The 11,442-nt window shown below is 39.1% G+C and overlaps 1 protein-coding gene across 3 annotated transcripts; it reads left to right on the top strand.

Annotated features, from left to right (window-relative positions):
* The first annotated feature begins 283 nt into the window (after positions 1–283).
* LOC137241035 (T-complex protein 1 subunit eta-like) lies at positions 284–8,975 on the top strand. Of its 3 annotated transcripts, none has more exons than XM_067768187.1 (10): positions 284–1,045; positions 1,107–1,584; positions 1,649–1,875; positions 1,936–2,165; positions 2,223–2,562; positions 2,616–2,904; positions 2,970–3,143; positions 3,187–3,320; positions 7,484–7,788; positions 7,848–8,975. In XM_067768187.1, exons 7-9 carry the CDS (start codon positions 2,978–2,980, stop codon positions 7,505–7,507), a joined length of 324 nt encoding a protein of 107 aa, XP_067624288.1. In that variant the 5' UTR covers positions 284–1,045; positions 1,107–1,584; positions 1,649–1,875; positions 1,936–2,165; positions 2,223–2,562; positions 2,616–2,904; positions 2,970–2,977; the 3' UTR covers positions 7,508–7,788; positions 7,848–8,975. The 3 variants fall into 3 exon arrangements, with proteins under 3 accessions (XP_067624288.1, XP_067624287.1, XP_067624289.1); XM_067768186.1 differs by having other exon boundaries at positions 285–1,045; positions 2,960–3,143; XM_067768188.1 differs by having other exon boundaries at positions 289–1,045; positions 2,616–3,112; positions 3,170–3,320.
* The last annotated feature ends 2,467 nt before the right edge of the window (positions 8,976–11,442 follow it).

An 11,442-nucleotide genomic window follows, 5' to 3' on the forward strand; every position in this document is an offset into this window, starting at 1 on the left:
TAGTGTCATATAAGCCATGATGTAATATTAAAGGTGATATCAACAACAAAACCTTACTTTTCGGTAGCTTTTTTTCCAGTATTTACTTCCCTGCAAAAATCGTGTGACCAAAAACGCACACAGACACACGAATTTTTGACAGGGGTGACGATTTGGAATGAAAAATTCTCCAAATGAAATAGCATGTTGACAAATTTAGCTTTCCCACAACGTATCGTGCTCTCTCGCACCTATTATTTTTATAGGGATAGCAAAATACGTCATTTTTGCGTGCAAAAAAATCCACCATTTCTAATTCAGCAGAGACAGCAAAACATTTGGTGGTCGAAAATTTTTTCAATTTTGAGTGTTTTATATGGAATATCTCCGGAAAGATTTAAAATTAAGAGGGAGTTCTCCAGATCACATATATATAAATATTTAAGAGCGCAAACTTATAATTTAAAAGTTATTTGGTGTTAAAGTTTACAAATGTCTATACAAATTTTATATGTGTATACGTATACATATGTGGCAGCACAGCTTTGTAATGTCATCAATAAAATATATGTAAATATATATATGTGCATGTTGCTACAAAAGCGCGATTGATTTAATAAAAACATTTATAATAAGTGAAAACAAAGCAAAAATGAAATGTGAAATATACAAAAATGCAATCTAAGTTTATCGTTGCCAATTTATATAGATATGTATGTGGATTAAGGTTTTGAAAGATGTGTAAATTGTAATTTAAAGTGCTATAGAAATTTGCTAAATTTGCAAACTTTAACAACAAATAACTTTTAAATTATAAGTTTGCACACTTTAAAATATATATATTTGAGATCGGGAGAACTCCCTCTTTCATTTGATACCAAGTTTTACCCCTAACTCTGGGGGTGCTATTCTAAAATTTTCCCAAAGTCTTTAATATACAATGATTTTTGCTGTTTATTTCGACAACAATTTTTTATTTGATTTTTGTGCTCATCGAAAGACATCACAATTATGTAGCACCATGCCGCGAATTATGATAAAAGATGGTGTGTGGAGAAACACTGAGGTAAGCATTTGACGCGATTGGTTACTCTTGGCCGTTTATTAACTAAATTGATAACTTTCAGGATGAAATCCTCAAAGCAGCTGTAATGAAATATGGTAAAAACCAGTGGTCACGGATTGCATAACTGCTGCACCGCAAATCTGCCAAGCAATGTAAGGCACGCTGGTACGAATGGCTTGATCCTAGCATAAAGAAGACAGAATGGTCATGGGAGAAGGATGAAACGCTTTTGCATTTTGCCAAATTAATTCCAACACAATGGCGTACAATTGCGCCGATTATTTCAGAGGGTTAACTGGCACCAATTGTTCACACCAAATTGTTAGGTACAGGATTCGCCACGGGTAGGTAAGGTTGGCAATCACAACCCCTTGAATCATTTTGGTCGGCAGGTATGCCGCGGATATATTCTTGGCACTTGTTATTGATGGCTTTTATGATGCCACCAACACAACCTGGACAGACGCCAATGCTCAGTCAACCACCCAAGCCGGGTCAACCTCCAATACCTGGACACGTCCGGACGTCCTGGTTATAATGTATGTTAATACAACTAATAATTTACAAATTTGCTAATGATTATTTTTGTGTTATTTTCTTTAGCAACCACCTGCACCTGTTACTGGTAAATATCAAAAGCCGCAACAGTATGATCAAGCCCAACGCCGTTTAGGTCCCGATCAGATGCCAAATCCGATAAGCGTTATCATTGAAAATCAAAATAGCGCTGGTGGTGCTTTTATTACTAATGAACAGGATTTATTACCACCATTTGTGACCACAAAATATGTGGTAGAAGATCAGGGTAACTCCTCGCCACGTTACGTTAGGTATCGATAATCGAAATTAATGTTTTGCTTGGCAATTACCTTGATCTTTCTTCTTTGCAGGTCGTCTTTGTATTGCATACCTGCAACAGCTGATTTATTAAAAACAACAGCTTTGTCCATTACACTTACCGTCTCACCAATGGCACGCACGGTTGAGGGTGAATATGAGCCACCCATTGTAAATTTTGGTGAATTGGGTGCAATTAGATGCAATCGTTGCAAGGCTCAATAGCAACTTGTAGATGCTGGTCGTCGTTTCCAATGTCTAATGTGTAAAGTAACAAGAGATGGTAAAAAAAATCTTTCACTTTTACTTGTGTTCATTGATCCATATTTTTTCTCAACAGTGCCAACTGCATATTTCCAACATTTGGGCCATACCGGACAGCGTGTCGATAAATATGAATGTCTTGAACTTGTATTGGGTACATGAGTATTTGTGTAAAAAATGCTTGGGTACCGATAGCTCTCATGGTAAACCTCAACTCATATCCAACATCAATGCCTCGCATTCAATTGTGGCACTGTACGCACTACATTGGGTTCACGTAGTATTGACAAGCATATTGTTGATTCCAGTGGTAAGGCCAAAATTTCAAATGATGGGGAAACTATTATGAAACCATTGGATATTGTGAATCCAGCCGTAAAACTCTAGTAGACATCGCCAAATCTCAAAATGCTGAGGTAAGTTTTTTGTTATATTAGAATGTGTAGAATAAAAATGTTTCTCTTATCAGGTCGGCGATGGCACCACTTCAGTAGTATTTTAAGCATGTGAAATCTTAAAACAAGTTAAGCCAGATGTTGAGGAAGGCGTGCATGCACGTATCATCATTAAAGCTATACGTAAAGCATTACAATTATGTATGCTAAAATATGACATGGCTGTACATGTCGAAGCGCCAATCAAAGGAGCAACAAAGTGTTATTGGAAAAATGATCTGCCACAGCAATGTCCTCTAATGTCCAAGAGTATCAGAAAATTGTTGATGCTGAATGTCGTATTCTGTAGAATAAACTAGCTAAGTAAGGCGCCAATGTTGTGTTTTCTAAATTGCCAATTGGTGATGTTGATACACAGTATTTTGCAGATCGTGATATGTTCTGTGCTGTTCATGTACCAGAAGAAGATTGGAAACGTAGAATGAAAGCTTGTGGTGGTGCTGTTATGACTACAGCTAATGATATTAATTCAAGTGTTTTGGGTCAATGTGATTACTTTGAAGAACGTCAGGTTGGTGGTGAACGTTTCAACATTTTCCAAGGTTTGACATTAATTTCATTTTTATAGTTTATAATTATTTAAAGGTTGCGTTAATGCTAGAACAAGTACATTGATTTTACGTGGCAGTGTTGAACAATTTTTGGAAGAAACTGAGCTTCGTTACATGATGCTAAATTGCTTGTGCGGCGTACAATTAAACATGATTCTGTTGTTGCTGGTAAGTCAAAATACAAATTGAAAAAAATGTCTAATCTTAGGGCCTAATTCTCTATTACGAAACGAACTTTCGATGCGGATCATAGACGAATCGCTAGTGTATTTGCACTATGTTAAACAATGGCAACTTATCACTTGACAATTACTTTTGCCTTCCTGTTAGTTAGAAAGGTAAAGACCGAACGAAAATGATATAGAATACCATTGCTAGACGATATCGTTTGGAGGCGAATCGTTCGTCTGAGCTATCGTTCGCAATACAGAATGAAGCCTTTAAATTGTTAAGTAATATAATGAAAATATAATGAAATACCCCCAGCGGGTTAGGGGTCAGAATTTATCTGCGGTAGGTATGCCTGTCGTAAGAGGCGACTAAAATGGAGGGATGGCCTGAAGGTTTAATGTGGCCACATAAATCGTTCCCGAGATAGTCGGGCTAGCACTTTAATGGTGCTGTGTTACTGGAGCGTACCGGATCTGTATCCGGCTAAAGGACCATCACATCGATAACACTCCCCAAAGCCTTCGGGGAGCAACCTCATCGCTACAAAAACAACAACAAGATTGTGTCAAAATCCCGAAAAAAAAAACTATAAAATTTGTGTCAGTGAAATTATAATTATTGCTTTTGGTTGTTAGTTTTGAGGCATCGTCATCGAGTTCCTTCTGATCGTATATGCCGGTTCTTTTGCATTCTTTTACATGCATAAAGTGCCGTTGAAGCCTTCCTCACCCTCTCCTCCACGTTGAGCTTCCATGACAGCTTACTGTCTAGGATTATTCCTAGATAATTTGTGCAAGGTTTCTCCCGTAGGGTCGCCCCTCCTAACTTAGGCCTGGTCCAATTAGGGACCTTGTACCTCTTTGTAAACAAGACCATATGCAACGTCATCTGCGTAAACCGTAAGTTTTTCTGGTCCCTCGTAGAATCCCCTAAGCAGTTGGTTAATGACCAGCGTCCACAGCAGAGCTGATAGCACCCCTCCCTGCGGAGTGCCCCTGTCCACTAATTTCGTGGCCGCGTACAATCCCCATTGCGATGTAATCTTACTGCAGTTTAACATGCAGTCGATCCATCTGGGTAAGGCTGGATGTACTTTAACGTAATTAAGACCATCATTTAGAAAGCCCCGGCAATGCTTAAGAAGACTTCTAGAGCATATTCCTTATATTCCAGGGCTTTTTCTATGCCTATTACCACCCTATGCAATGCGGTGTCTACTGACTTGCCTTTGGTGTACGCCTGTTGTGTTGTGGAGAGCAGCTTTTCATCCACGTTGGACTTTATGTACACATCTAGCAGCCTCTCAAAGATTTTGAGAAATGATGGTAAGCTATTGGGTCTATAATCTTTGGGATACACGTGACCTATCTTCCCCGCCTTTGGTAGGAAAGCTACACGAGCAGTTCTCCAAGAGTGCGGTACATGATTCAGTTTATGCACTCATCGAATATTATTTTAAGCCATCCCACGACCGCCCTACTTGAAACTTGTAGCATGGCCGGACATGTACCATCTGAGCCCGGCGATTTCACCACCACTACGAGGTCCTCAGTAGTGTAATTAGGCAGCATATATGAATGCAGCTGTTTCCTTACCATTACTACAGCTCGCACCCGTCCTTCCGTTTGCGCATAGTAAACGCCAAATCCGCGCGCGCTAATTCCAGAAACCTTTTCTCCCGATGGAAGCCACGGCTCCTGGATCAGCGCGTTAGGAGAAGGAGTTCGCTCGACGCCACTTTACTGTGTTGGAGGTTTATTTGTAGGACTCGCAGCACCAATGGGCTGCTTGTCCCCCTCCAGCACCTTCATCGGGACGTCGTCGTCCTCCCCTAGCCCTTTTGGTTTAGAGTGTCCTTCAGACTCTTGTACCTGTTGTGCCGGGTGTTCCTCTGTGCGACTCACAGCACCATCTGGCTGTTGGTCCCCTTCTAACACATTCGGAGTGACGTGGGCTACCTCCACCTGTCTTTTTTCCCTTAGGCTTTTGAGGTCCTTTTCGACTTCGCCCACGTCCAGCGTGTTAGGACTTTAATACCCGCGACTTCTTTTCCTGAGTCGCATATAAATTTTGCCTGTACCTAAGGACATTTTTCCAAGCTGCGCGTACAATATATCCTCCGCCTGCTTGTTTATTTGGAAGATGTATAACTGACCTTCCTCCGTAGGCCGAGATACAGTAAGTACCTTCCAATCCTGTGTCGGTATGTTCGAATTCTGATTCTGAAAAAGGTGCATTGTATCCTCCGACTTCATCACGCATAGTATCCATACCTTAACTTTTGGTACCTTGGGGATTTGCGCTTTATCCACCATCTCAAAACGCGCGTTCGTTCCCTGCCTTTAGGGGTTTGGAACCACTTCCTCCAGCCACCGCAAGCTCGCGATGTTGTCGCACGCTATCATCTTCATACCATTATACCATCCCCCGAATCAAAGGTTGGAAGGAGCTTACTTGGTTATTCCCGCATCATCTTAAGCTCCTTTTCTACAGATCTCCACCTTTCACTATTCATCTGTTCGAAAGGACTGCTACGATCAACCAGCGCCACAGTCAGTGACTGCTTTGCCACATCACTAATTTTCTCGTGAAAAGCCGGCGTCTTAGTGTTATTTCCCTTTGGCACCTCCGAGAAAGCCGGAGTCTTAGCTCCCTCTTGCACCTCCGAGAAAGTCGGAGTCTTAGCGTTATCTCCCTTTGGCTTATCTCCTACTTCCAGAGTTGGAACTTCCCTCTGACTCGCAGCCTTCGAGGTAGTTGCTACCTCGCTATTGGGGCCCATCTGTCTTACAGCTTTGGGCCTACTTGTCTTGTCTATGGGACTGCCCTGCGTCGCGGCTCTGGGACTGGGCCCTTTCTGCCATTCGACGCTTCTTCCTCCTCATACCGGTTGCAGAACCGAGGGTTTCTCGCAGCAAACCTTTTGAACTGCCTTCGACCTACTTCTACCGCCTCATGAGCCCATGCCAAGCGCTCGATCTCTCTTCTGTTGGGTCCACCACTGCTCCCAAGCGTTGTACAATTCTTAGTACTGCACGGTACTTCGAGAGAGCTCTTTGCTCCGTACCCTTCTCCACTCTTCTACTCCTTTTTCATTTGTGTGCTTCTCCAACACGGAGTTCATTGAATTAGCACTACTCTCGCTCCCCGAGTCCGACGCATTGCTTAATGCTTAATGCGTATTTGTCGTCCTTGGCTTGCGGCTCAGTCCTCTTCTTATCATCGTCCTTATGAAAATTAGGTAATGAGTCGTTCACCTTGGTCGTACGACCACCAGCCCGACAAGGCGGGCTCAGCGGTCCAGTATTATATACGGGGAAAGAACCGTCAGCCACAGCAGCGCCCCTTACTGTGGTAAGGCCATCAATACTTCGGTCCGGTATCGGGAAGGCTCCGTTCGAATACAGTCGAATTTATCCCCTGGCTACAAATCGTCCAATAGGCACGGTCCGCATAACACCCTGGATTAGGGGGTTGGCAGTTCTTGGTCACCGACATCCCGCCGCCCTCCTATGAGGCGAAACAGTGTAGATGCCAGTCCTAAACAGCTCCTCCTCATAGTCGGGCGCTATGGAGATTGGCTAAGCCCTCACACCAACGACGATTTTCGTTACAATTGCTAGTGCATGCTCTCCAAGATGTAGATCCTGATCGAAAGTCACACCCAAAATTTTAGGGTGTAAGACAATCGGTAGGGTAATGCCATATGGTCGACATTTGGCATGTTTTAAATAAGGTCACCGATGATTTGGTTGATGAAAATATCAGGTTTCGCGAGGCGACAAAACTGGAGAGATTGGGGAGATAGCTGTTTATTTTATTACAAAGTTCATCGATGTAGGAAACAATAGCATAGGCATAGAAGCAATAGTGACTCCTGGTGGTAAAGGTAGCTATTGATATGTAGAAGTTAAGCAGAAGTTTGAATATGAGTTTTTTTAAGTTATAGCAAAAAAAGCGTTGAGGATTTTTAATATCTTACCAGGTACCTTCGTACATGTTTCTAAGAATGAAGAATAAAACCTATTCAAACTCAATTTTCACCAGGACAAAGCCGCTGAGACTTCGCTATACTTTAACATACAATACGTTACCCCATTTTAGCACAACTATCATTTTTTGATTTTATTAAATTTTATAAAATGTTTCTTCCTCTACAGTTCTATTTCGGTATTGGATGGTAAATATGGCTTTCGCATTTTCTCCATCAATAACTGTGAAAAGGTGGAAGAAATCTATGCGTGTAAATCTCACATATTATCTTGGTCGAGCGTGGTGATGGTGACAGCAGAGAAACCCAACTGTTTACAAATGTTACACTTCAAAAAGAATCAAAATATCTTCCATTGCGTCTACGGCTCAAATACCCACAGTATATGAATGAATCGGTTGCACGAACTGGGTCTGAATACTGAAACAGTACACATATTCAAAATCGATGAGGAGGCTGTGATGATGGTATAGGGTGAGTTGTTGAATAACATACGAAAACCACTTTAACCCATCTATATATTTGCATTACAGCTAAAGCTTTACAAACAGCAAAAATTGCTGGCGCCAAGCAATTGGAAAAGGCAGTGAAGCATTCATAACACTGTACGGATGGTGTAAAGTTAGAAACTGCTGTTGTAACAGCTGCCACCGACACAACGGTCATCTCTACTTCGCCGAGTAGCGGCTCGTCCGACTATCTATCGAAGACAGTATAATCATATCTTTCGCCAACACAGGTTAGCGATGTGCTTGCACAGGAAAAGATTTCAATTGGAAAACAAAAACCAATTAAGAGAGTTTATTTATTGTTAAAGTATTTTCGATTTTACGATTGCTGTCGGAATTAGATTTGAAACCAATCAATATTCCTGCTAAGGGTTGTAGAATTATTGCTTGAATAATTAGATTTAGAACAATAATAAATCTGACTATTACAAGTCGTACATTTTTAAGTTCATCAATTACGACAGCAATCGGATTCCACGACACCTTTGAATATTCTTGATTTGAAAAAAGAGTAAACGTAATCTGAATTTCTACTAAGCTTTAAGTTGTAGATTATTCAAATAGTTGAAGTTTTTTCTGAAGCTTAAAATTATTTTCTGCTCGCTTAGAAAAGATTTCAATTGGAAAACAAAAACCAATTAAGAGAGTTTATGTTATTATTAAAGTACTTACTTTTCTTTATATCAATTGTATTAATTTAAGTTGCAATATCACGTACATATATAATAAGGGATGTGATACGATTGCTGTCGGAATTAGATTTGAAACCAATCAATACTCCTGCTTTGGGTTGCAGAATCATTGCTTGAATGATTAGATTTAGAACAATAATAAGTCTGACTCAATTAATAGTCGTACATTTTTAAGTTCTTCAATTACGACAGCAGTCGGATCCACGACACCTTTGAATATTCTTGATCTGAATTTCTACTAAGCTTTAAGTTGTAGATTATTCAAATAATTGGAGTTTTTTCTGAAGCTTAAAATTATTTTTTGCTCGCTTAGGAGAGATTTCAATTGGAAAACAAAAACCAATTAAGCGAGTTTATTTATTATTAAAGTTCTTCTGTTTTATATGAACTGGATTAATATAAGTTCCAAGTTCATGTACATATATAATAATATTGAAAATAATAAATATTGAAAATTCAATTTTTTTGGTTCATATTTTATTCATATGGCTGCTCCAGGTAAAGTAAATCTGCAGGTAAAATTCACGTTATATGGCGGTTATATAAATGGTAAAACCGCAGTAAAATTGATTGTCAAATGACTCGAAAATGTAGAGTGAAATGACGGAAAAATGACCGCCATTTGACGAGCATTGTGACGTGTGTGAGCAGCACAGTGCTATGCTCACATCCTATAAGTGGGAGCGGAATGCACGATCACATTAATAGGAACGAAACGGAAAATTTGGTCACAAAAGTTCATCACGCCCATGCAAACGTGACTATGAATATAACCGCTGCAGAAAGTCACAATGACCGTAAAATGACTAGTAAAATGACGTGGAGCGTTTTTGCAGGGTTGTATTACAAAAGTATTAAATTTTGATTCCTTCATTTTTCGTACAAAATTCCCCAAAAAGTTTGTTTTCTGCAAATTTTTTTTCTATATTCTTTTGGGGAACACAAAGTTACGTTAATCTTTTTGGCAAAAAAATTATAGTAGCGGGTTATATAGTTATAATATTTCTAAACGTACAGTAAAATCTACTCCGATCGTAGTAGAACTCAAATGCAGTTCTGCATGATAGACAAACCTCTAAAATATACATGCCGAACTTGTCAGAATAAGGGAAAACATCAACGGCATTGTTTACTATATAGTTTGGCAGCTTAAGTAGAGGTTATGTTGCGAATAGAGTGGAAGGCAGTGGACTAGGCAGTCGAATGTCATATAATGAAGGAATGGTGTTCGGAGTTTTTTCAAAGTTAAAAAAAAAAATGATAAAAGCTTTAATATAAATAAAACTATTGTTTTAATAACAACAAAAATGCCATATATATTCTGTATACATAAATTTATAAGGATTATCTCACTTTAAAATTTGAATTAAATAATCTAAAAATTTTTTTTTGAAACTGAGTCGAGAACTGTGCGTGTGAATGTGCGAATTTTCACCGATCAGCTGTTAGTTGCGCTACTTGGTAAAATTTACAATGATCAAAAGGGTGAGAAAATCTGAATATTAATTTCATCATGGGTATAAGCAAAACTTGAAGATTTTTTCTTTGAAAATATGTACATATGTATTTTCCTATTTTATTATTCATTTTCTTTATTGCTCCCGATATGAGTGCTGCAATCATAAATTTAAGTCTGTACGCATTTCTCGAGCATTTCTTGAACCCTATAAAAAACCAGGACCTATGTTATAAAATAACTCTGTCCTCTTGGCAAATACTAGAAGCTTTCTAGGACCTACGCCACTTGCTGCTTCTAGATCTGACACCTGTATCACTCCTAATAGCTGAAGTCTGACAAGCGCAGGGCATGAGCATAAAACGTACTCTTTCGTTTCCTCCTCCCACCAGTACATCCTACATCTGCTATAACTCACCAATAGTGCACGGACTTTTAAAAAGAGAATGTTGGTAGACGAAAAATTTAAATAGTGGTAGAAGTTTGTAGATTTTTTTCCAAGAAAAAAATAGCTACAGTTTATATTTGTACAAAACAATTCATATTTTATTGTAAAACAAATAAAGCACATGTCATGGAAATAACACTTTTAAAAAAACATGTAAACAAAACAAAAAAAAGACATTTGTATATACACAGCTTATGCCTATATGATACTTGCTTGCTGTATTTCGAGCTTGAAATACTGACAAAAATTTACCGAAATGTCTAATTACAACAACATTTTTCCAATGTACCAAGAATACTGCCACAAAATAACCGACTTTGGTATTTACTTAAAGCTTTTTTTATTTTCGTTTAAAATTATTCACAAAAAACTGATGAAAATAGGAAATATTTGCGTGCTCATTTACCACATTTATTTCATAAACAAATTTATTGTTGAATTCGTACACATATTTTTCAAAATAAAAACCGAAATAAATGTAATCTTCGTTTGAAATAAAAAAAAAAAAATAAATGTAAGGCGCGATAACCTCCGAAGAGATCTAAGGCCGAGCTTCTCTTCCAATTTGCGTCGTGCTCCTCTTGATTTTCCCTACAAATTGGCCGGACGGGACCTACATGTTTTATGCCGACTCCGAACGGCATCTGCACGGCAGATGAGTTTTCACTGAGAGCTTTTCATGGCAGAAATACACCCGGAGCGCTTGCCAAACACTGCCGAGGGGCGACCCCGCTTAGAGAAATTTTCTTATAATTGAAAAACATTATTTCTAAAATTTTGATGTTGCTTTGCCCGGGAGTTGAACCCAGGGCATACGGTGTGATAGGCGGAGCACGCTACCATCACACCACGGTGGCCGCCGTTTGAAATAGCAATGGCAAACTTATTATATACCTAATGATCGCAGTATTTGGTTTCAATGCGAATATGTATATTGAAATGTTGGTAGATTTTTGGGCTTTGGTGGTAGCAGTGGTAGAAAATGAAAATAGGCTAAAAAGTTGGTAGATCTACCAATAAAGT

This window comes from Eurosta solidaginis, chromosome 2 (genome assembly GCF_040869045.1).
Source record: "Eurosta solidaginis isolate ZX-2024a chromosome 2, ASM4086904v1, whole genome shotgun sequence".
Taxonomy (NCBI): Eukaryota; Metazoa; Arthropoda; class Insecta; order Diptera; family Tephritidae; genus Eurosta; species Eurosta solidaginis.